A 26,515-nucleotide genomic window follows, 5' to 3' on the forward strand; every position below is an offset into this window, starting at 1 on the left:
ATTTGAAAAACAGTGAAAAAAGGCAGTAAAACAAACAAAATTTTTACAGTACATGTAATAAGGTAACAGAGCATTGCACCTACTTGCAAATGGATGATTAACCCCTTAATGCAAAAAACAGATAAAAAAAACGACATAGACGTTTTTAAAAACAGACACAACAAAACTGCCACAGCAGAGCTGTGGATTACCTTCCCTATAAACGATTTTGGAAGTCTTTTTAGCCCTTTAGAAATGTCCTGTAGTATTCAAGGGACTGCTGAGGGAATCTGGATAATTCATTTTGTAATTTTAACTGCGCAAAAAAGCGCTAAATTAGGCCCCTCCCACTCATATTACAACAGTGGGAAGCTTCAGTTAACTGTTTCTATGCAAAATTTAAGCCAGCCATGTGGAAAAAACTTAGGCCCCAATAAGTTTTATCACCAAACATATGTTAAAAACGATTAAACATGCCAGCAAACGTTTTAAAACACATTTTTACAAGAGTATGTATCTCTATTAATAAGCCTGATACCAGTCGCTTTTACTGCATTTAAGGCTATACCAACATTACAGTGTTATCACCAATGTACGTTAAAAAACGATTAAACATGCCAGCAAACGTTTTAAAACACATTTTTATAAGAGTATGTATCTCTATTAATAAGCCTGATACCAGTCGCTATCGCTGCATTTAAGGCTTTACTTACATTACTTCGGTATCAGCAGTATTTTCTTAGTCAATTCCATTCCTAGAAAAATATTTTACTGCACATACCTTATCTGCAGGAAAACCTGCACGCCATTCCCCCTCTGAAGTACCTCACTCCTCAGAATGTGTGAGAACAGCAAATGGATCTCAGTTACGTCTGCTAAGATCATAGAAAAACGCAGGCAAATTCTTCTTCCAAATACTGCCTGAGAAAAACAGCACACTCCGGTGCCATTTAAAAATAACAAACTTTTGATTGAAGAATAAACTAAGTATAAATCACCACAGACTCTCACGACCTCCTATCTATGTTGAGGCTTGCAAGAGAATGACTGGTAATGGCAGTTAGGGGAGGAGCTATATAGCAGCTTTGCTGTGGGTGGACTCTTGCAACTTCCTGTTGGGAAGGAGAATATATTCCATAAGTAATGGATGATCCGTGGACTGGATACACTTAACAAGAGAAAAAAATATTTAAATTTGGCAGACTGAATAAAAGAAACACTTGGTTGTTACCATTCTTTATTTGTGATTTCAGAGTCAGGAACTGGGAAGGCAGGTGGCTTTTTGGGAGCTGGTTTAAAGAAACTATTGATTCGTTTCAGTGGTTATCAGTAGTTACATTATTATCTACCTTTAAAAGGGACATGAAACCCAACATTTTTCTTTTTCTTATTTTTCATGCTCCAAATAGAGCATGTTATTTTAAACAACTTTCCCATTTACTTTGTTTATCCAATTTGCTTTACTTTCTTGGTATTCTTTTTTGAAGGAGCAGCTATGCACTACTGAGAGCTATCGGAAGACATCTGGTGAACCAATGAAAAGAGGCATTTTTGTGAATTTGGGTTTCATGACCCTTTAAGGAATCCAAGACTTCCCTAAAATGAAAAGAAGCAAAGTCCTGATTTTCTGAAGAACTAAGGGTCTGTGGAGGATCACCTTCTCCTCCTTGAATGCTTCTTCGTTAATGTAAAAATAACACCGATCCTTCACCCGCATCCCCTGTTTTCTTTAGCATATGGAAGATGAATCTGGCTTCCTACAATCGTTGCGTATCCCAGGAGCTGGACGCGAAAAGGGGCACGCAACAATTGGAGAAAGCCGGATTCATCATCAATATGCTAAAGAAAGCAGGAGATGCGGGTGGAGGGTCAGCGTTATGATTACCATAATGCAAAGGTAAGTATTTTAAAAAATAACGGTCTTTGTAAACTTTAATGAATTAACGTGCCCCTGTTTTTAAGATTATTTTTTGATACTGGCCTTTAATTCATTAAAGTTTACAATCACTTTAAGTCTGCAAATAAACCTTTGGATTTTTCTTTATTGTGTTCATCATTATATACGTTATGATTATTATTATTTTTTTTTTATCAATTGTCATTTGGTCACACCCCCCAGAACTTTTTTTTTACATTCTGCAAAGCGATACTCCTTCCCCTGGAGCCGTCTGCTGATATCACTGACAAATATGTTAAACAAAACAGGCCCCTGTAACACCTCTAGTAACTGCCCCCTCTGCTGAATACACTCCATTTATTTAAAACACTTAAAGGGAATGAAACAGTTTTTCTCATGATTCAGAAAGAATATAGAATTTTAAACAAATTTCTAGTTTACTTCTATTATCTACTGGGAGCTAGCTGAACACATCAGGTGAGACAATGACAAAAGGCATATATGTGTCACCACTAATCAGCAGTTAGCTCTGAGTAGTGCATAGCTGCTCCTCAGCCTAACTAGTTATGCTTTTCAACAAAGGATACCATTAGAACAAAAGAAATTAGACAGTAGAAGTAAATTAAAAATCTTTTAAAAACTGTACACTAAATCTGAATCATGAAAGTTTTTTTTTAACTTTAAATACTGTCCCTTTAAGCCAGCATTCTACCCACTTAACAAGTTTTGAGTCAAGTCAATACAATTTATGAATTGTGCTACAATTACACATTAGTTACATAGTCAAATAAATCAATAAGATAAGTATGACGTGATCTTCCAGAAATAAAACTATGCTGTTTTTGGTCCAATAAATCTTTATGTAAGATGTCATTCTTCCCTTTAAAATTCCCTACTACTGAAGATAAGGCTTACAGGCCTGTAATTACCAGAGTCTTCCCTACTGCCCTACTATTAAATCCAGAGTGATCAATCTACTGCTTCACGTTATGTCAAGGTGAATGCGAGACAAATTTAGTTTTGCATGATTTCTGAGTTACCGTGTGCAGATCAAGGTGCCCAGCAGATACCGTCTCATTCCCAACTGCATCCTCAAAGAGGGATCCAAGCCTGTCAATCAGCCCTAGATCCAGATCAGACTGAAACTCTTCCAACTCCACCAGGATCTCTGAGTTGACCTTTGCGGGTTGTTTCTTACGGCTGCTCTAAGAGAGGGAGCAAGGAGTGAGAGGGACGGTAGATGCAATATACAGTAGAAAGCCAAGAACAGAAGAGAGAGAAGGAAAGACAGGAAAGACGGATAACATGCAGGAATAGGTAACAATAAAAAGTAGGATAATAAAAAAAATAAAAGAATGAAAAGGAGGAAAATCTGATGAAGGGAAAAGACAACACAGCATGATTAAGGCAGCAAGAAACATGTCAGAAAGAGATGGGGAAGCAAAGAATGGAAACACAGAAAGAGATGTGCTGATAGCAGATAGTAAGGTTTAGGTTACTTATAGAGACTGAGTGGGAGAAAGAGAGACAGTGGTACAGACTGACTGGAAGAAAGAGAGACAGTGTGATAGAGACTGAGTGAAAGAAAGAGACTGTGATAGATACTGAGTGGAAGAAAGAGAGACAGTGTGATAGAAACTAAGTGGAAGAAAGAGAGACAGTGTGATAGAGACTGAGTGGAAGAAAGACAGTGTGATAGAGACTGAGTGGAATAAAGAGAGACAGTGTGATAGAGACTGAGTGGAAGAAAGAGACAGTGTGATAGAGACTGAGTGGAAGAAAGAGAGACAGTGTGATAGAGACTGACTGGAAGAAAGAGACAGTGTGATAGAGACTGAGTGGAAGAAAGAGACAGTGTGATAGAGACTGAGTGGAATAAAGAGAGACAGTGTGATAGAGACTGAGTGGAAGAAAGAGACAGTGTGATAGAGACTGAGTGGAAGAGAGACAGTGGTACAGACTGACTGGAAGAAAGAGAGACTGTGTGATAGAGACTGAGTGAAAGAAAGAGACTGTAATAGATACTGAGTGGAAGAAAGAGAGACAGTGTGATAGAGACTGAGTGGAAGAAAGAGTGTGATAAAGACTGAGTGGAAGAAAGAGTGTGATAGAGACTGAGTGGAAGAAAGAGACAGTGTGATAGAGACTGAGTGGAAGAAAGAGACAGTGTGATAGAGACTGAGTGGAAGAAAGAGACAGTGTGATAGAGACTGAGTGGGAGAAAGAGAGACAGTGGTACAGACTGACTGGAAGAAAGAGAGACAGTGTGATAGAGACTGAGTGAAAGAAAGAGACTGTGATAGATACTGAGTGGAAGAAAGAGAGACAGTGTGATAGAGACTGAGTGGAATAAAGAGAGACAGTGTGATAGAGACTGAGTGGAAGAAAGAGACAGTGTGATAGAGACTGAGTGGAAGAGAGACAGTGGTACAGACTGACTGGAAGAAAGAGAGACTGTGTGATAGAGACTGAGTGAAAGAAAGAGACTGTAATAGATACTGAGTGGAAGAAAGAGAGACAGTGTGATAGAGAATGAGTGGAAGAAAGAGTGTGATAAAGACTGAGTGGAAGAAAGAGTGTGATAGAGACTGAGTGGAAGAAAGAGACAGTGTGATAGAGACTGAGTGGAAGAAAGAGACAGTGTGATAGAGACTGAGTGGAAGAAAGGGAGACAGTGTGATAGAGACTGAGTGGAAGAAAGAGACAGTGTGATAGAGACTGAGTGGAAGAAAGAGACAGTGTGATAGAGACTGAGTGGAAGAAAGAGAGACAGTGTGATAGAGACTGAGTGGAAGAAAGAGACAATGTGATAGAGACTGAGTGGAAGAAAGAGAGACAGTGTGATAGAGACTGAGTGGAAGAAAGAGAGACAGTGTGATAGAGACTGAGTGGAAGAAAGAGAGACAGTGTGATAGAGACTGAGTGGAAGAAAGAGACAATGTGATAGAGACTGAGTGGAAGAAAGAGACAGTGAGATAGAGACTGAGTCTGAGTGGAAGAAAGAGACAGTGTGATAGAGACTGAGTGGAAGAAAGGGAGACAGTGAGATAGAGACTGAGTGGAAGAAAGAGACAGTGTGATAGAGACTGAGTGGAAGAAAGAGACAGTGTGATAGAGACTGAGTGGAAGAAAGAGATTGCACTAACTTTCTTTGCGGCATTCACAACAGGAGACACGTCTCTTTAGAATAAGGGTCACTTGTCTCTTCAGAATGCAAATGATCATTGTCTTGAGATCTGAGCATTACTAGTGGCAGTTTTTTTTGTATTTTTGCAACTTAATTTAAAACATATTTTTTGAAAGAGCCGGATTTGCTACACAGTAAGAAAAGTGTGAGCAACTCACAGAAAAAAAAACACTGAAACTGATCTGGAAATGCCATCAGTGCAACACTAAAATGGAGTCAGTACAACAGTGAGAATAGGCTCAGCAGTAAAGTTAAAGGGACATGAAACCCATTTTCTTTCATGATTTAGAAAGAGCATAAAATTTTAAACAACTTTCCAATTTACTTCTATTATCTAATTTGCTTCATTCTCATGGTATCCTTTGTTAAAAGCATATCTAGATAGGCTCAGGACCTTGGAGCTAGCTGCTGATTGGTGGCTGAACTTGTATGCACATTTTCATTGGGTTACAAATGTATGCAGCTAACAGGAGTGCATTGCTGCCTTCTTCAATAAAAAAAACCAAGAGAATGGGGCAAAATTCCTAACAGAATTCAATTGGAAAGTTGTTTAAAAATGTATAATCTATCTGAATCATGAAAGAAACAGTTTGGGTTTCATGTCTCTAACATTAAAAATATTTTGTTTTTACATGATAACGATTAAGTTAAAGATGTTTAAACTGATTTGAATCTAACAGGAAATGCATGTTTGGCATAATACATCCTTAGATATAAGCTGGTAACTGGCTAATAAGGACAACTCTAGGAGTTCTATTGGTGAGCTGTAATGTGCCCCACAAGCAGCAGAACAAAAAGATTTTTTTTCAAAATAATATAAAAAAAAATTAAAAAAACAAACAAAAATAATTTTAAATTATGTGAGATTTTCCCTACAATGTCGCTTTTAGAGGCTACAATCTAAAATGAATATGGTGTGGCACAGAGAGGTAGCGAGAGGCAATACGCGAGAATGTAGCGGTAGGAATAAAAATGGCTGCACTCACTCTTGATGGCTTCCTGTGGCTTCGCTTGTAGTGTATCTGTGTGCAGGGACGCGAGGAGGAGGCAGGGCTGCGAAACACCATAAGCTATGACACAGTGAGACAAAGAGCAAGGCATTTATATTACATTCAGATTGTCATTTACTCATAGGAACACAGTGGGTAAAATTCTTCAGCTGCAGATTCATCATTTCTTATGTTACCCTCAGTATGGCTGATTTCTTATCCTATTCTTTAGCTGGAATGGCAGGTGACGCTATAGAACCCTCTTTGGGATTAATACTAGAGACAGGGGAAATTCACTAAAAGGCCCTTGTTCAGTTTTACTTGTCTCATTAGCTATTATGATAATCTACATAGGTAATTATCTAAACCTCACTGCATTGTTCAGTGATTTCACAGCAAGCAACAGAAAGTGATGAAGCTGGATACGGTGGTGGGGATAGTCAGGTGGAGAGACTGGTGAGACGTCCTCAGCAAACATTACCCTTATCTAGTACCAATCCCCGAAACAAGGCATCTCTCCAATCCACACAGTTAGCATTTCAATTCCCAGACGCCCACACCTGCACAGCTGTCCCCATTCCTACACACACAGAGCTTTTTACCATTCTTATATACACACAAAGCTGTCCCCATTCCTATACATACACAGCTGTCCCCATTCCTATACACACAAAGCTGTCCCCATTCCTATACATACACAGCTGTCCCCATTCCTATACACACAAAGCTGTCCCCATTCCTATACACACAAAGCTGTCCCCATTCCTATACACACAAAGCTGTCCCCATTCCTATACACACAAAGCTGTCCCCCATTTCCTATACACACAAAGCTGTCCCCCATTTCCTATACACACACAGCTGTCCCCCATTTCCTATACACACACAGCTGTCCCCATTTCCTATACACACACAGCTGTCCCCCATTTCCTATACACACACAGCTGTCCCCATTTCCTATACACACACAGCTGTCACCATTTCCTATACACACACAGCTGTCCCCCATTTCCTATACACACACAGCTGTCCCCATTTCCTATACACACACAGCTGTCACCATTTCCTATACACACACAGCTGTCCCCATTTCCTATATACACACAGCTGTCCCATTCCTACACACACACACACACACCTGTCCCATTCCTACACACACACACAGCTGTCCCATTCCTACACATACACAGCTGTCCCATTCCTACACACACACACAGCTGTCCCATTCCTACACACACACACAGCTGTCCCATTCATACACACGCACAGCTGTCCCATTCATACACACGCACACAGCTGTCCCATTCATACACACACACACAGCTGCCCCCATTCCTATACACACACAGCTGTCCCCATTCCTATACACACACAGCTGTCCCCATTCCTATACACACACAGCTGTCCCCGTTCCTATACACACACACACAGCTGTCCCTGTTCCTATACACACACAGCTGTCCCCGTTCCTATACACACACAGCTGTCCCCGTTCCTATACACACACACACAGCTGTCCCTGTTCCTATACACACACAGCTGTCCCCTATTCCTATACACACACACAACTGTCCCTGTTCCTATACACACACAGCTGTCCCTATTCCTATACACACACAGCTGTCCCTATTCCTATACACACACAGCTGTCCCTATTCCTATACACACACAGCTGTCCCTATTCCTATACACACACACACACACACACACAACTGTCCCTGTTCCTATACACACACAGCTGTCCATATTCCTATACACACACAGCTGTCCCTATTCCTATACACACTACAAACTGGAAACTCTGTGACTGGGTGTCACAGATAACCTATAGGAGGCGCTTACTATGCAAGTGGTATGGGTGGTCCTAGTGTTAAAATCATATATAAATTGTTAAAATCATATATAAACTAGGTTGGAAAATTAATATGATATGTAGATCAGACAATAAAAATAAAAATACAAATGTATATATGTAAAAATACACACGTTATACTGGAAGAAGTCCAATAAATGGTGCAAATAAAAAGTCCCAAATAAAGTCCGTCTGAACAAGGGAAAAATGAAGAAGGCAGCTCTCAGTCTTCACTTCACAAGTGATGTAATTTTCTTATATGGACAACTGTAAAAAACAGAAACAAAGGCGCCACATGTGTAGATCAATGGATACCAAGATGTAAATCTGGACAAGACACAGGATACTCACAAACGTGAAGGCACTCTCTTGTGCCTGTTAGAGGCAGGCTGGTATTCTAAACAGCAAACCAGCTGGCTGTGTAAACGAATCCCCGTCGTGATGTCCTGGAAAGATGGATGTCCTGCAAGGCAGTCCTTGCCTGGATAGTGTCCTCAATTTCCTCAGCTCAGCAGAGTAAGTTCTGTGTAAAATGTTACTCAGCTGCTGCCCAGTTCCATGGACAAACACCATCCAAAAGGACATCCATCTTTCCAGGACATTACGACGGGGATTCGTTTACACAGCCAGCTGGTTTGCTGTTTAGAATACCAGCCTGCCTCTAACAGGCACAAGAGAGTGCCTTCACGTTTGTGAGTATCCTGTGTCTTGTCCAGATTTACATCTTGGTATCCATTGATCTACACATGTGGCGCCTTTGTTTCTGTTTTTTACAGTTGTCCATATTCCTATACACACACAGCTGTCCCTATTCCTATTCACACACACAGATGTTCCATTCTTATACATAAACAGATGTTCCATTCTTATACATAAACAGATGTTCAATTCCTATACACACACACACACACACACACAGATGTTCCATTCCTATACACACACACACACAGATGTACCATTCCTATGCACACACACACAGATGGTCCATTCCTATACACACACACACAGATGTACCATTCCTATACACACACAACTGTCCCATTCCTATTCACACACACACACACACAGATGTTCCATTCCTATACACACACACACAGATGTTCCATTCCTATACACACACACACAGATGTTCCATTCCTATACACACACACACACAGATGTTCCATTCCTATACACACACAACTGTCCCATTCCTATACACACACAACTGTCCCATTCCTATACACACACACACACACACACACACAACTGTACCATTCCTACACACACACACACACACACACAGATGTCCCATTCCTACACACACACACAACTGTCCCATTACAACACACACACACACACAACTGTCCCATTCCAACACACACACACGCAACTGTCCCATTACAACACACACACACACAGCTGTACCATTCCTACACACACACACACACACACACACACAGATGTCCCATTCCTACACACACACACAACTGTCCCATTCCAACACACACACACGCAACTGTCCCATTCCAACACACACACACACACACACACACAGCTGTCCCATTCCTTTACAGACACAGCTGTCCCATTCCTTTACAGACACAGCTGTCCCCATGCCTATACACACACAGATGGCCCCATGCCTATACACACACAGCTCATGTGTGTGTCTGACAAAGGGGATATTGTCCCCGAAACCCCACACGATAAATCATTTGACATACACACACACACATATATATATATATATATATATATATATATATATATATATATATATATATATATATATATATATATATATATATATATATATATAAATAAGAGATTAGTAATGAGTGCTGTCTAAAACCTTGGTAGGTGAGGTATGGTATTGCTTGGAGCTGCTATATTCTAAGAGGGTGTACTTGAAACCACTAACAAGTAGGGTAAAAGAAATGAGTAGAAAGATATAGAATTAGCGCAAAAGGACCCAAAAAATAATGATCTCAGTATAATTAACTGCTATTGTGTTTACTTATAAAACTTAAATAAAGATCTTATATGAGGGATAGAATATTATCCAGTTTAGGGATGTTGGGCTCAGTTTACACTGACTGCAGTCACTTTTTTTGAAAGCAGCTAATGTGCCGAGTCCTGGTGCTTAAAAAAAAAGTTTTATTTGGTATGTTTAAAAACTCAGATCAAAAGAGCAAAAAATGTATATACTTGTGGGGAAATACATACATAAAACAATGTTACTGAAGCAAGTTTAATCACTCACCTTTAATCAATTCTTAAGTGCATTTTTAACACAGATTATTAAATATTTTTTACTCTGTCTCAATATACGATCTGGCATCTGACTGCTACATACTTTCTACGAGTTAGTTTCAGTCAGATAGCCAGACCCAGATTAAACTTGCTTCAGTAACATTGTTTTATGTATGTATTTCTCCACAAGTATATATAAGTTTTTCTCTTTTGATCTGAGTTTTTAAACATACCAAATAAAACATTGTTTTTAAGCACCAGGACTCGGCACATTAGCTGCTTTCAAAAAAAGTGACTGCAGTCAGTGTAAACTGAGCCCAACATCCCTAAACTGGATAATATTGTATCCCTCATATAAGAACATTATTTTGGTTCTATAAGTAAACACAATAGCAGTTTATTATACTGAGATCATTATTTTTTGGGTCCTTTAGCGCTAATTCTATATCTTTCAACTTCTAGAAACTATTAGAAAAGAGAAGGGACATCAAAATACATGTACCTTAAAGATAGGGAATAAAGCAATCTTTTATAAATATGCAAATATTTAATAAAGTCTCATATCCAGAGACGTATATGAGAGCCAAGCATAAGATACACATACTCATGTTAACATAGAATAATGCATCAATATGTACGTGTACAGTGTTAGTGAAAATAAGATACAGTGAACTTTTTAAAACCAAATAGCTAAGTCACGTGACTAGCAATACCCCAAACATGTACGCATATCAATTATGCACAACTTTATACGGTTCCACGCTACCACTAGACCCTGGCTGCACACAGATCCCCCTTTGAAAAATACAAGGAGGAATGGCCTGGGCAGGTTCTTATTAGGGATCTAAGTGGAGCGTAATAGCTTCAAAGTTAGAGCTTGTGCAATAAGTGGCAAGAGAAAAGCATTATACAGAATAAAATGCAGATCATCAACAATTACAGTACTGCAAGATAACGGCAAACCTAAAAGGACAGTCAACATCCATAGAATGCTATTAATGGCAGTCTCTACGTAAACAGGTTGTCTTGTTAGATCAACCTTCCACAGTGCGGCATGAGCAGAGGCACTTGTAAAGCCAATAAGTTATATCCCAAATTCTGGAATCGTGTGCAATGTCAGCACTGTATCAAAACGTATCTGTCTTCTCATGTCGGCTGTTTCAAGCCTTGATGAAGTTTCGAACAAGCTTGAATCCGGAATAGCAGTTCAATCTTGCCAGCAACGGCGGCGTCTGAAACAGCGTTGTCCAATGTGTAGGTATAGGTCGCGTGGCAATAGCATCCAATGCCTACGCGCGTTTCACCCCAACGTCTATTGGTAGATGGGGTTTAGTGGTAGCGTGGTACCATATAAAGTTGTGCATAATTGATATGCGTACATGTTTGGGGTATTGCTAGTCACATGACTTAGCTATTTGGTTTTAAAAAGTTCACTATCTTATTTTCACTAAAACTGTACATATTGATGTATTATTCTATGGTAGCATGAGTATGTGTATCTTATTCTTGGCTTTCATATATGTCTCTGAATATGAGATTTTGTTAACTATTTCCATATTTATAAAAGAGTGCTTTATTCCCTACACCACAGCCAAATGCTTAAATACTCCTCCCACTCCCCTCATCCCCTAGTCATTCTGCCGAGGAACAAGTAACAGTAAAAGAAATATCAGGGTGAAAAGGTGCCAGAAGAATATAAGGATGCCCCACATAAAATGACGGGTGGGGAGCTGTGGACTCTTTCCATCAGAAGAAAAGAAAATTATCAGGTAAGCATAATTTATGTTTTTCTTCTTAAATGGAAAGAGTCCACAGCTGCATTCATTACATTTGGGAAAATAATACCCAAGCTTATAGAGGAAACTGAATGCCAAGACGGGAGGGTACAATAAGCGGCCTATACTGAAAGCACCAGGTCTGAACCTCAACCCAATAAAAAAAAAAATGCTTCGTCCGAAGATGCTAAAAATTTTTTCAAGAAAAAGCCCCAGTGACACTGACTCGCAGCCAGTCCAGAGTCAAATTAGAGACTGCAAACCCGACTCGACTGAGCCAACAGTCTACAAGAGACACCGTCGCCCAATAGACGGTCTGCCCCCACCTCACAATCCTCACAAAAGAAGGGTAAACCAGCCGAAATTCCCAAAGGGAACAAAGCAAAGGAGGCCCGAGGAAACCGAAAAGTCCCTCAATGCAAAAAACAGCACCTCCAAGAGAGGGCCCAGTAATCTGAGACCCAAATGAACCCAAACCGGGAAGGAGGCCACACCTATACCAGGCAAAATCCGGGATAATACCGGGCACTGAGACCGAAAAGACATCTCCTGCAAGCATGGAACGCAACCAAAGAGGCCAAGTCCTCTCAGCGCCTGTCCATAGAATACCCAAGTATTCAACTATGAAAAGAGCATGTAATAGACCAGGCGAAACCCCAAGTTTGAAAAACACAGAGGGAGTTAAAACATGAATGTTCTTGTAAAGCGCAGCTAATCCCCCTAAGGGACTCAAGGTGCTGCTCCTCTAATCAACCTCGAAAGGAAGAAGGCTGAGTATACATCGCCAGGGAACAAACTTGCCGCCCTTGGTTTGCTACAGTGCAAAGTAGCCACAGTGCATTAGTATACTGAGCTAGCTGTCCAGCTAGCAGCAAGGAAAAAGAAGCAGTCATCAAGAAAACAGACCGCACAAAAAAAACCCGACAGAGGGCACGCTCCAGGAAACCTAAGCCGCCGGACCTACTCACAGGTCTCTAAAAAGGGGAACACAAAGCCTCAATTTAGGCCCCCACGAGAAGGAGAGAATACAATCAGAACCCGAAGAAAGAGGAAACCATCTCCTGTCAAAGAAGCAAGGAGAAAATAAAACCCATCTCCTAGCAGACTGAGCTATCATAAAAGACTCAGCAATCTCACACATCCCAAAGAATACTGTGACCCATAGACCGCTCAGGTATCCTGACCTGCAGACCCAGCTGGACCACCAATACAAGGAAACAAAGAATACCAAAACCGGTTTAGGAACAAGCCTAAAGATGGCAGAGCCATACCCCAGAGTACAAGTACAACCCAACTCTGAAAAAAGACAAGGTCATAGACCGAAAGATCTATCAAAACAAGGCCCCACAGTCTGACATGGAACAAGCAAGATTCCAGGTGGAACCAAATCCACCTTCCAGTTCCCGACCAGGAGAAGCCTTTAGTAAGGACTCCGTCTTCCGAACAAGCGAATATCCCCTAAAGAAAAAGGGAAAAGGACAATAACCGTCCTCAAGGCCCGAAGCCACCGGCTAAACGGGAAGAAAATGTCCTAGAAAGGACCCCCACACAAGTAGTTCGCCGGACAGAGGCACAGCCAACCCATTCGCCTGCAGAGCAGAGAATCCACTGGTACCCTGGCAAACTAACAGGGGAATGCAACCCTAAGGGGCACTAGAAACTGGAATCCAGCGCCAGCAGCTGGGCAGAAACCCACCCAACTTGAGGCGCAAGCCACCCCGCTAACTACAGAGACATGGGATACGCTGTGGCAAGGAGGAATAAATACTCTGATAAAGCGGCCAACCCAGACCTAGTGAGGTAGATGGAGCAAGGACATAGTCCAAGTTCCCACTACCGTGGAACATCCCGACCAGCCCCGAGATCCAAACAATCCAAAACTGGGACAGGAGCGAAGCCCCACAAAGAGGAAGACTCAGGAAAGAAAAACAGGTCCGGGTACCTAATAGTTCAGGCAACTATACCCTGGAACTAAACACCTCGACTGGCCAAAAAGACAGACAAAAGGAATGGAGCATATCCAGAAAATCCAGACAGTCCAGAGAACTCAAAAGCTCTGACCAAATGAAGGAGCCACCCCTAGATAAAGTCCAACTCCCAAGGAGCAAGGCTAGAAGTCGATGAAGAGACTTCACAAAGCCACAGGACAACAGAAGGGATACCTCGAAGTTCCCAAAACCCTACTAGCAGGACTAGTCTCCTAATCACCTCCACACAGGCAGAGGACACAGGGGAGAGAAAAGGTGCTAAACCTTCCCAGTTCCGGGAAAACCCAAGCTAAACAAATCCCCACAGGGATCAACCAACGTCCGGAACACAAATTCCCCAAAAGGAGATCTAACCCACCCGGGACAATGGAAGAAGACCCAAGGTCTTATAACTCAGACGGACCGTACGCGGCCTAGAGTAAGAGCCAGAACTAGATACAATAGAAACAGCTGACACGCACCCCTTTAAAGGTGCCAAAAGCTGCAATAGATTTCAAAATACAAAACCTTCCCACTGCTGGACAGCTATCCATACAAGCTGTTGGATCAAGTCCCATTGGACCATCCAGGAGCCTAAAAATTGAAGGCCAAACCACTTAACCTGTGGCAACAGGGCATTATGCCTGCCAGCCCCCTCCTATAAGGAGGAGGAATACTAGGTTCTGATGAAATCAGATGTCAGAGAGAGTGATGCAGCGGATCACTCCCCTGCCCGGTCATCCCTGACTGAAGGCTATAAGGACTGAAACAATCCTATCCTGCCTCGTGAACCCACAGGTCCTCTAGATTGCTTAGTTGAACATAACAAACAATGATAACTTGAGCACTCAGCGCTACTAGCGATCCAGCAGAAACAGTGCCACATGTCTGAACAGCCACAAACCAAACAAACTAGACAGGACCAGCCTGTACTCAGGGTCCTAACCGGCAAGCTACATAAATTCTCCCACACAGGGGAAAAAAGGAAAACAGACATTATTAAACATAGAACTAACATGTCCAAACAACTTCCGAAGAAGTAACAAAGAGTATCAATCCCAGATCGCTCCCAAAGGAAGCAAACACAAATAAAAGACATTCCATCGGATACATAATAAAATATAAGGCAACCCGAAGGTTAACGCCCAAAAGACACAGGCCTGCCTGCAGGACCAGTCAAATGGAGCCCTATCTTACAAAAAAACCTGGGAAAGATGTCAAACAGATGACAAACAGGAGATAACCCCCCATGTCTTAATGAGGTGCACCATTCGAATTATCAGACTGAAAGTCCCCATATCTGTTAATGATAGGGTCATTCAATAACTGAAAAGGATGTCTAAGCAACATGCTAAGGTGTGCAATCCTTTATGAAAGGGACAACATCCCGGAACAGTTATACCCGCAGGGAACTGTAGAGGCCCACCCAAGGCAGAAGACCCGGGACAATAGGACATGAGCACAATCTCAAATTAACGTCTATACTATGCAGATGGACCATCGCTAACATTATCTGGAAGCGAAAACGTGCTGCAACCTCTGGGGGGAACACACCACCCCACATGGAGGAACCAAAGACTGGGTTCCCTGCATGTGTAGAAGTATGAATTTGTTTGGAACTCGCCTCTTGGGACAGGGCACCCAGCGACTGATGGTTTAGCAGTCCCCTGATTCCCCGAGCCCGAGGAATCAGGTGCTCTCATATGGCATACAGAACAAAATCAAGAGTCATCACCGGACACAGAATCTGAATCTGAAATTAAAATAGTCTCGGAATCAGAATCCTCCGTAACTGAATCTGAAAGGATCACAGTCTCAGCATCAGAATCCTCCATAACTGGATAGAGGAAATATCAATATGGACTAAAGAATTAAAAAAAAAAAAACAGCACCTGACACCCACAATGGGGCACTCACCACCTCCTATGACCAGACCCCTGTGGACTAGAATATCTCCTTCACCAAACGGTCAGGAATGCGGAAATGGGGAACGGAGTGTAACCACACCCTAACACAAGGTTAACCGTATAGTCCAAAAAAGCGCACCCAACCAAAAGGCTGCGTCACTTCCAACCACAAGCCCATAAACATCACACATAAGCAGGTTGAATCACATAACAAACATGATTATGAACCCCCCTGTTCAATAACCCCCCTCAGGAGATATTAACCCTCGATCCCAAGATACTAACAGAGACTCACTGAGACCCTTATGTCATATAGTTAGACCCGCAAAGGTATTAGCCTCCCGGGAAAACATTCACATTACAGTACATTGACGATAAAGTCAAATGAAACAATCTTACCGGAATCTATGCCGCGAAACAGGAACACAGCCTTTCAAGTGTGACGAATAGTGGCCTCGCTTCCACCATGGACTTGAGAGAAGAAAGCAGGCAGCGGAGTTTGACAACGCCGATTGCTTGAGGAGCTGTTAATATGAGTCGGATGATTTCGCAGAGAGACTCTCCCTGCATCGCCGGACTCTAACTTTCACCCAAGCCCTCACTGAGAGACTGACAGGACTACTTAAAACTCCTGTCCCATGCCGAAGAGTACTACCCTCCATAAAAGACAAAAATTTAAAATTCTGACACATCTCTGCCAACCTCCTGGGACGAAAGGCAAAGAATGACTGGGGGATGAGGGGAGTGGGAGGAGTATTTAAGCCTTTGGCTGGGGTGTCTTTGCCTCCTCCTGGTGGCCAGGATCTTAATTCCCAAAAGTAATGAATGCAGCTATGGACTTTTTCCATTTAAGAAGAAAAAGATTACAATTTACTGGAACAGTAATGAGGACAACCATTTTCCACCAGTTTTTACTTATCTCTGTAAAAAAAAATAATATAATAATAATTATATATATATATATATATATATATATATATATATATATGTGCACACACACACACATATATAAGTGTATTTTCATCTTCACTTTATTCGATTTTTACAATAAATATTGCACTGTTTTCTTTGCATTTCTCTTTATTCATTGCTTGCATTTCTCTGATGTTTATCAGATATATTTAACAAGTTTGGAATTTCATTGCTGTTTAATGTTTTATTGGGAACTTTGGCATTAATGTAAGTTTTTTCTAGTTAATTACCAAGAGGTTTTATTATAAAAGGTGTGCACCTGTGTGTGTGTGTGTACAGTGTACAAGCACCTAAATAATTGTGTTAAACAATCCAGAACCTGTGAAATTCATATAGCAGAAAGGTGCTTTATCTTCTGTACTGTAGTCTCTAGGAATTCAGTTATCTACAAAGTAGATGAGGATGAAAGAGGATAAAAGACCATCAAGTTCAACTTATATAGATCCTACTTGATTTACAATAAAGAAGAAGCCAATCAAACTTACATTAATATAATTGGAAAGCTGAACTAATTAACATAAGCAATCATATCCCTGAATTCTGTTTCTAACCAGAAACGTATCTAAACCATGTTTAAATATATCTAAGGTATTGGCATTCACTACCTCCTTAAGCAATGAGTTCCACAATTTTACTCTAAGCATGAAAAAACATTCATGTTCCTCCAGCCTTAAATTGTGACCTCGTCATAAACAAATTTCTTGGAATAAACAGAGCTTCCGCCATCTCTGTATATGGGCCTTGAATATATTTATATAAAGTAATCATGTCACCTTCTCAAGCACCTTTTTTCTAAAGAAAATAGACCCAGTTTGGCTAACCTCTCCTCATAGCTTAAATTCTCTATTCCCCTTCTTAGCTTTGTGGCCCCTCTCTGAACTTTTTAAAGTTTGCAATGTCTTTTTTTGAGATTGATCCTCAAGAACTGCACTCCATACTCAAGGTGAGGTCTTACCAGGGATTTATATATAAGTGAGAGAATTATGCTTTCCTCCCTTGCATCAATGCCTCTTTTGATACACGCTAGTATCTTATTAGCCTTAGAAGCCGCTGCCCTGCATTGTGCGCCCATCTGTAGCTTGTTATCTCTATGGGTAGACTTGATGGGCCTTTTTGGTTCTTATCTACCGTCAAATTCTATGTACACAGTTTTTCATTTATAAAGTACACCATAGTCCATAATAAAAACAAACCAAAACACACACAGTCTTAAAATGTGGTAGAGCATTCCTTGCTATTTCTGTGATATCTTTTAGTCTGCATAGGTGCATGTTGTGCTATATACCTGTATTAAAAAAAAACACGCCTACCCAGAGGTTCTCTTGTTTGTGAAATGTGTCTGAATTTGGTCTTTGCAACAGCCCATTAAAATGGGATTTGTGCAAAGGATTTATTTGTGTAGTTAGTATTATTTAGCAGCCTCCCACTTGAATGCCCAAGAAAAGGATTAAAGGGACATTAAACCCACAATTGTTCTTTCATGATTCAGACAGACAATACAATTTTAAACAACATTCCAATTTATTTCTATGATCTAATTTGATTAATTCTTTAGATATCCTTTGTTAAAGAAATAGCAATGCACATGGGTGAGCCAATCACATGAAGCACCTATGTGCAGCCACCAATCAGAAGCTACTGAGCCTATCTATATATGCTTCTCAGGAAAGACTATTATAGAGAATGAAACAAATTAGATAACATACATAAATTAGAAAGTTGTTTAAAATTGTATTCTCTATCTGAATCATGAAAGGAAAAATTTGGGTTTAATGTCCCTTTAATTGAGTTAGATTTAATTGAGCTTACCACGTTCTGATTACAGATAATTTAATTAGGTTGCCAAGAAACCAAAGGGTTTATGGGTGCATAGTATAAATGATTTTCAAGGGGTAGTCTACATAGATAGATAGATCGATAGATAGATAGATAGATAGATAGAGAGATAGATAATCCTTATAGTACCCATTCCCTAGTTTTGCATAACCAACATTGTTATATTAATACAAATTTTACCTTTGTGATTACCTTGTATCTATGCTTCTGTAGACTACCCCTTATATCAGTGATATTTACAAACTTGCATTTTAGCCAATTAGTGCTGGTTCCTGCATAATTCCACGGGAGTGAGCACAAATGTTCACTGTATGGCACACATGAACTAGCACTGTCTGGCTGTGAAGAGCTAATAAAATGCTTGGAGATTAGAGGCCATCTGCAGGGGTTTAGAAACAAGCAGAGATTTACAATTTATAAAGTGTATAAATATAACAATGCTGGTTGTGCAAAGCTAGGGAATGGGTAACAAAGGGGGTTATCTATCTTTTTAAGCAACAAATCAAATAGACTGTCCCTTTAACTGCATCACATGTTGAAATGTATTACAGTAGGGCCTACCTATGGGATTTGCCTTGGTGTAGGCAGGTGAGTTTACATACGTTGGCCAAAATTAGTATTTTTCTTTGAACATTGATTTGATTTGATGATTAAATCACCACTTAATAAGAATAATATAATGCGCAGCCAGATATCAAAGCAGAGACATGCAAGAAAATACACATGTACTCAGTAATCACCTTTATTAGGATCTTTTGCCTGAACAAATGTTACTGTATGTCCAGTGATTACAAATGCTCTCCTTATACATTTGCATCATTCAGCACAAATTACACTCACACAACACCCTTTTTAGCCCCACCAATAAAACCATACCTCTGTATATTCTGGTTCCCTTGTAGTCCCAGACAAGTGTTTCTTTTGCCACAAACACTCTAAGATCTCCAGAATGCCAAAACTCAGATCTGCACTTGTCTGTTGTGCCCCTCTGCCGATCCTCTGCTCACAAATGATTTGTACTGCTGCCGCTGTGATTCTGCGGGGTTAGGACAAGTGTCAGTGAAAGGTCATCATGCTTAGCAAATTATTATTACAATAATATTCAAAATGCTACCTAACGTAGGACAAACATGGAACTTACATGCATTATTGTGCACATCCTTGAAAACTACTATAGACGGTTGTGGCACAGGAATGTGTGTAACCAAATAACATGGCATAAGACTCATTTTTTTATATGTAGACTACCTAAAGTTTATACAGCACTCTATTCCGTATCTCTTTTCATATATTGTGTCGTAACTGTGCCCATTACTTGTCAATACAGCAAACGCCTGGATGCCAGGATACCCAAAGCAAAAGACCCGACATCATTAGAATAGTTTTCTGCTGCCCTAGGCACTCAATTCTGCTACCCCCCCCATCCCCCAGGTTTTAGGCCTTTTTGGCCATAATATTTTTCTGTGAGGGTGTAATGTGACAATTTTTTTCATGGCATTTCCAAAGTAAATGTTCATGTTCAAGTGTGAGTGTGTGTGTGTGTAGTGCAGTGTGTATGTAGTGAGACTCAAAAAGTGCTTGCCCCCAAAATCTGCCGCCCTAGGCAAGTGCCTTGTTTGCTTAGGCCAACCCTTGCCCAACATACCTGATATTGCTCATTTGGCATGCCTTTTGGAAGTGCCCACGAAGGTGCCCAAAATCCCTCCCGCTGAAAGCTGCATCCTTGAAGTACCCTAACTCCTTAAAAAAATTGGAGGTGGTCTCTGCGCAATAAGTGTCTTGAGGCGCACAAAGATCAGGAGGTAGATGAGGTATGGTGACTGTAAGCCCACCGAGTGACAACTTTACCAACATTTCAGGCTTAAGGGGCTCCAGAGAAGGGGGTACAGAAGATTTACCTGTAGTAATGAGAGGTCACAAGAGTAAACATCAATTTTCCAGCCTACTGTACCATGTGACAGCCATCAGCCAATCACAGACACCACGTAAAACTGTGAACTTTTGCACAGGCTCAGTAGTAGCTGGTGTCAAGGAAAGTGTATTTTTATAAAAATATTGTGCACATTTTGATAATGGAAGTCAACTGGAAAGTTTTTTTTAAAAGTGCTGATTTATCTAAATAATGAAAGATTAAAGGTATGCTAAACCCAAATTTGTTCTTACATGATTCAGATGCAGCAATTTTAAGCAACTTTCTAATTAACTCCTATTATCAATTCTTGTTTGTTCTGTTGGTATAATTATTTTAATTTAAAGCTTAGGAGCCAGCCCACTTTAGCTTCAGAACCCTAGATAGCGCTTGCTTATTGGTGGCTAAATTTAGCAAACCAATAAGCAAACATAACCCAGGTCCTGAACCAAAAACGGGTTGGCTCCTAAGCTTTACATTCTTGCTTTTTAAAAAAAAAGATAGCAAAAGAAGAAAAATTAATAATAGGAGTAAATTAGAAAGTTGCTGCTCTTTCTGAATCATGAAAGAAAAAAATTGGTGTCCCTTTAATTTTTAATTTAATGAATTTCATGTAGAGTTGTGCGGCGCATGTTCATTTAGACACTGAACCCATTTTTTTTTCTTTCATGATAAAGATAGAGAAGCAATTTAAGGCAACTTTCTAATTTACTTCTATTATCGTTTTCTTCATTCTCTTGCTATTTTATTTGAAAAGCAAGAATGTAAGTTTAGAAACCGGCCCATTTTTGGTTCACAAACTGGGTTGTGCTTGCTGAATGGTGCCTAAATGCTGTCCAGGGTTCTGAACAAAACATTGGCTGGTTCCTTAGCTTAGATGCCTTCTTTTTCAAATAAAGATGGCAAGAGAACGAAGAAAAAACTAAATTTATGCTTACCCGATATATTTCTGTCTTTCAGGGCATGGAGAGTCATTCCAATTACTAGTGGGATATTCAACTCCTGGCCATCAGGAGGAGGCATAAAGCACCCCAGCAAAGCTATTAACTGTAACTTCCCTTACCCATAATCCCCAGTCATTCAGCCGAAGGAAAATAGAAAAAGAAGAAACACAAGGGTATAGAGATGCCTGAGGTTTACTCAAAAAAAGAACTGCCGAATTATCATTTAAAAAGAGGACGGGGTCGTGGACTCTCCATGCCCACAATTACTAGTGGGAACCAATACCCAAGCTAGAGGACACAGAATGAAAAGGAAGGGAGAACAAGGCAGGAGAAGGCACCACCGCTTGAAGAACCTTTCTCCCAAAAGAGGCCTCAGCCGAGGCAAAAGTATCAAATCCTTACCAGATCCGTGAACCAGATCCTGCGAGGCCATACCGGAGTTATTAGAATTACTGATGCTCTCTCCTGTTTGATACAAGCAATGACTCGTGGAAGGAGAGCAAACTGAGGAAACCGGTATGCCAGAGAGAAGATCCAAGGAACCGCTAGAGCATCTATCAATCAGAGTGGCCTGAGGATCTCTTGACCTTTAACCGTTTTTTGGAAACTTGGCGTTTTGACGAGACGCCATCAGATCCAACTCTGAAACCGCCCACCTGAGGGTTATCTGAGAGAACACTTCCCTGGATGGAAAGTCTGTCTTCTCAGAAAATCCGCCTCCCAGTTGTTCACTTCTGGGATATGGATGGCAGATAGACAATTGTGAGCTTCTGCCCACTGCAGAATGTTAGTCACCTCTTTCATAGCCAAGGAACTCAGAGTTCCTCCCTAGTGGTTGATGTAAGCCACTGAGGTGATATTGTCCGATTGGAATCTGATAAACCGGACTAAAGATAATTAAGGCCAAGCACTGAAAATTGCTCTCAACTCTAAGATGTTTATGGGAAGAGAAAACTCCTCCCGAGTCCACAGACCCTGAGCTTTTAGATGGCCCCAAATGGCTCCCCAGCCTAACAGACTGGCGTCCATAGTCACATTCACCCAGGAAGGTCTCAGGAAGCAAGTGCCCCAAAACAGATGTTCCTGAGAAATCCACCACAAGAGAGAGTCTCTTGTTAGGCGATCCAGATTTATCCTCTGCGATAAATCTGAATCCGTTCCATTGACTGAGCATGCAAAGTTGCAGACGGAACCGAGCAAAAGGAATGATGTCCATGGAAGCAACCATCAGACCAATCACCTCCATGCATTGAGCCACTGATGGAAAAATAGCAGACTGGAGGGAAAGGCATGAAGCAAGAAGTTTGGTATTTTCTGACGTCCGTCAGGAAAATCTTCATGGACAGGGAATCTATGATTATTCCTAGGAAACACACTCTTGTAGCTGGAACAAGAGAACTGTTTTTCAGATTCACCTTCCACCCGTGGATTTAATTTATCCCAATTATTAGTGGGATATTCACTCCTGGCCAGCTGGAGGCAGCAAAGAGCACCCCAGCAGAGCAGTTAAGTGTCACTTCCCTAACCCATAACCCCCAGGCATTCGGCCAAATGGAAAAAAAAGATAACACAAGGGCGTAGAGGTGCCTGAAGTTTAACAAAAAATACTGTCTTATTTAAGGGTGGAGTCGTGGACTATTGCGGAAATAAATACATTTATCAGGTAAGCATAAATTATGTTTTCTTTCCTAAGACATGGAGACGTCATTCCAATTACTAGTGGGAACCAATACCCAAGCTAGAGGACACGGAATGAACAGGGAGGGAGAGCAAGAGAGCAAGACAGGGGGACCTAAACAGAAGGCACCATCGCTTGAAGAACCTCTCCCCCAAAAGAGGCCTCACCCGAGGCAAAAGTATCAAATTTGTTAAATTTTGAAAAAGTATGCAGAGAGGACCATGTAAGCTGCCTTGCAAATCTGTTCCACAGAAGCTTCATTTTTGAAAGCCCAAGAAAAGGAGACAGCCTTAGTGGAATGAGCCGTAATTCTCTCAGGAGGAACAAATCATACTTCTCAACCAGAGAGAAAGAGAAGTAGAAGAGGCCTTCTGACCCTTCCCTCTTTCCAGAAAAACAAACAAATAGGGCAGAAGACTGACGAAAATGTTTAGTAGCCTGTAGGTAAAATTTTAAAGCGCGCACAACATCTAAGTTATGCAAAAGACGTTCCTTATGAGAAGGAGGATTAGGACAAAGAGAAGGAACAACAATTCTCTGATTAATGTTTCTATCCGAAACTACCTTAGGGAGAAATCCCAACTTAGTACGAAGGACCGCTTTATCTGCATGAAAAATAAGGTAAGGAGAATCACACTGCAGAGCCGAGAGTTCAGAAACTCTGCGAGCAGAGGAAATAGCAATAAGAAACAAAACCTTCCAAAGAAAACAACTTAATATCTACAGAATGTATTGGCTCAAACTGAGCCTGCTGCAAAACTCCTCCAAGGAGGAGCAACAGGTTTAAACACAGGCCTGATTCTGACCAGGGCCTGACAAAAAGACAGACGTTTGTATAAAAGAATAGACAGTGCAGAAATCTGACCCTTCAGAGAACTGACTGACAAAATAAACACAGAGATCTGAGCACTCAGGGGCAAGATAAAATCCAGGAATCTTTATTGAACAAAGTATAAAAGCTGCATCAAGGTGCAGGTAAGCAGGAGTAGCAGTCCTGATGCGTTTCGTGCCCCCTAGTGGCGCTTAGTCATAGGAGCTAGTGCTAAACATATCTGAAGTGTACTTAAAGGGATCACTGTCCAATCAACAGCCAGTTACTGCAGCAATCGGACATCACCCTGAAGGGAACACTGACAGCATGTTAAGAAATATTAAAATCAACAAATGTAATAAAATTGAAGGTACAAAAGAATCTTTGTATGCATACTAACAGGCTGTTATGGATAGAAACATTAAAGACATATTAATGTATGTCTATAAACTTATATAGCTAATTAATTATCTAAACTTTGTAAATACAAAATGCCTAATGAACAGTAAACTGAACAAATCCATGGCTAGAAACTAAACCTAGCACGATATATTCAAATATTGTTAGCAAGCATTAGGGCATGGTGGCAATGTTAGAGCTATATAAGTATATAGTTAATCTACAATCAGCAAAATTTGAATCATGTTTGGAAAATAATGGATGTTTTGGAAAATAAGGGATATTGTTTTACAGATCTATGATATATATATATATATATAAATATGCTGTTGGCTTTGTTAGCGATCGTCAATCTGGAAAGGGAGAACATCAAAAATAGGAAAAAATGCCTATATGCAATTGAAGATTGTTATTAATAATAATTATTATATGCTTTTAAATTAAGGAGTGCATATTTGAGCATTAATCTATAAAGTAAGAAATGTCCCATTCCAGATTGATACCCTTAGGGTGTCTGGTTTCTAATTTTAGAATCCAGAATAACTCCCTTTTTGTAAGGAGTTTATGTCTATCCCCTCCTCTGGTAGGTCTGTGAATTACTTCAATGATTTGCGCTCCAAAATTGGGAACACCAGTTAAATGCAGACCATTAAAGTGTTTGGCAACTGCTGAGTTTTTATTGAAGTTTTCAACATCTTTCAAATGTTCCCTAACTCTATCTCGAAACTCACGAGAGGTTTGGCCTACATATTGATGTTGGCAAATATTGCAGTTAAGTACATATACTACCCACTTGGTTCTACAAGTGGCATAGAAGTTGATTGCATAAGTTTTCAGCGTGCTTTTAGAATGAAAGTTATTGCCTATAATAATCGACTTGCAGGCTTTGCAGTTGAAATTATGGCATCTGTAATTTCCCCTTCTACTGCCATGTAGCCAAGTGGGGGAGGACAAATTATTGGTCTGTATCATACTAGGTGCCAACTTTGAGCCCAGAGTTTCTGGCTTTCTAGAAACAAATTTAAAGTTAGACACTGAGTTGGATATTAAAGGATCATTTTTAAGTAGTGGAATGTGTTTCTTTAGGATGTTAACTACTTCATTGTACTGGTTGGAAAATGGGGTACTGAACACTATTGCGTTTTCTGAAAAAGATCTATGTGATTTCATTTGTTTTGAAGTACAATCCATTTTTGCATCTTCCTGTGCTTTATCTAATAAACTTGAGTTGTAACCTCTGGCTAGCAATCTCTTTTTTAGTTCATTGGATTGATTAGAATAAATTTCATCGTTGTTAGTGTTTCTCTTTAGTCTTAAAAATTGACTTTTTGGAATTGACTTTAGCAGGTGGGGAGGATGAGCTGATTGAGCATGTAAAATGGTGTTACCAGCAGTTGGTTTTCTATAAGTACTCGATATAATGGTTCCATCATCCTCCACTCCCTCCAATGTCAAATCCAAAAAGTTGACTATATGGGAATTGAACTCGCCTGTAAATTTTAATTGGTTAGTATTGGTATTCAAATATTCCAAAAAATGAGCAATGGAAATGCCCCCATGATCCCTATCCTCAATTATAAAAATCATGTCATCAATAAATCTGTTATAAAAAACGGTGTCGTGTATAAATGGATTTTGATATGAGTAGATATGTTGGAGTTCCCACCAACCCACATATAAGTTGGCATACGAGGGGGCGAATTTCGCCCCCATTGCCGTTCCGCATAATTGAAGATAAAACTATTTATCAAAGATAAAATAATTGTGGGTTAGTAGGAACTCCAAACAATCACAAATGAAGATTTTCTCTTCCTGTTTATAAGCGGTGTCCCTATCCATGAACCATTTTATGGCTCTGACTCCCTGATCATGGGGGATACAAGAGTATAGAGACTCAATGTCTATTATCACCCAATTGTAATCTTTCTTCCATTTTATACTTTTTAAGTTATCCAATAAGTTGCTGGAGTCCCTGAGGTAGCTGTGTAAATTCACTACTAGTGGCTGGAGAATACAATCTAACCACTCAGACATAGGCTCCAAAAGGGAGCCTATGCCTGAGACTATAGGCCTACCAGGAGGAGAAAAGATGTCCTTGTGTATTTTGGGGACATGATGGAAGATTGGTATGACCGGGGACTTTGGTATTAAAAGTTCAATATCTTTTCTTTGAAGTAT

At 40.4% G+C, this 26,515-nt stretch overlaps 1 protein-coding gene across 3 annotated transcripts in view; it reads right to left on the reverse strand.

The window, feature by feature from the left end:
- The window catches only part of ATG2A (autophagy related 2A), a 514,214-nt gene that overhangs the window by 288,986 nt on the left and 198,713 nt on the right, over positions 1 to 26,515 (reverse strand). For all 3 annotated transcript variants that reach the window (XM_053720124.1, XM_053720123.1, XM_053720125.1), the window contains exons 11-14: positions 20,242 to 20,494; positions 19,473 to 19,632; positions 6,050 to 6,133; positions 2,917 to 3,081 (exon numbers count right to left, since the gene is read on the reverse strand). In XM_053720124.1, coding sequence (XP_053576099.1) covers positions 2,917 to 3,081; positions 6,050 to 6,133; positions 19,473 to 19,632; positions 20,242 to 20,494 — 662 coding nt within the window. The remainder of the gene's footprint in view (positions 1 to 2,916; positions 3,082 to 6,049; positions 6,134 to 19,472; positions 19,633 to 20,241; positions 20,495 to 26,515) is intronic.

The sequence above is a fragment of the Bombina bombina genome, chromosome 7, assembly GCF_027579735.1.
Source record: "Bombina bombina isolate aBomBom1 chromosome 7, aBomBom1.pri, whole genome shotgun sequence".
NCBI lineage: Eukaryota > Metazoa > Chordata > Amphibia > Anura > Bombinatoridae > Bombina > Bombina bombina.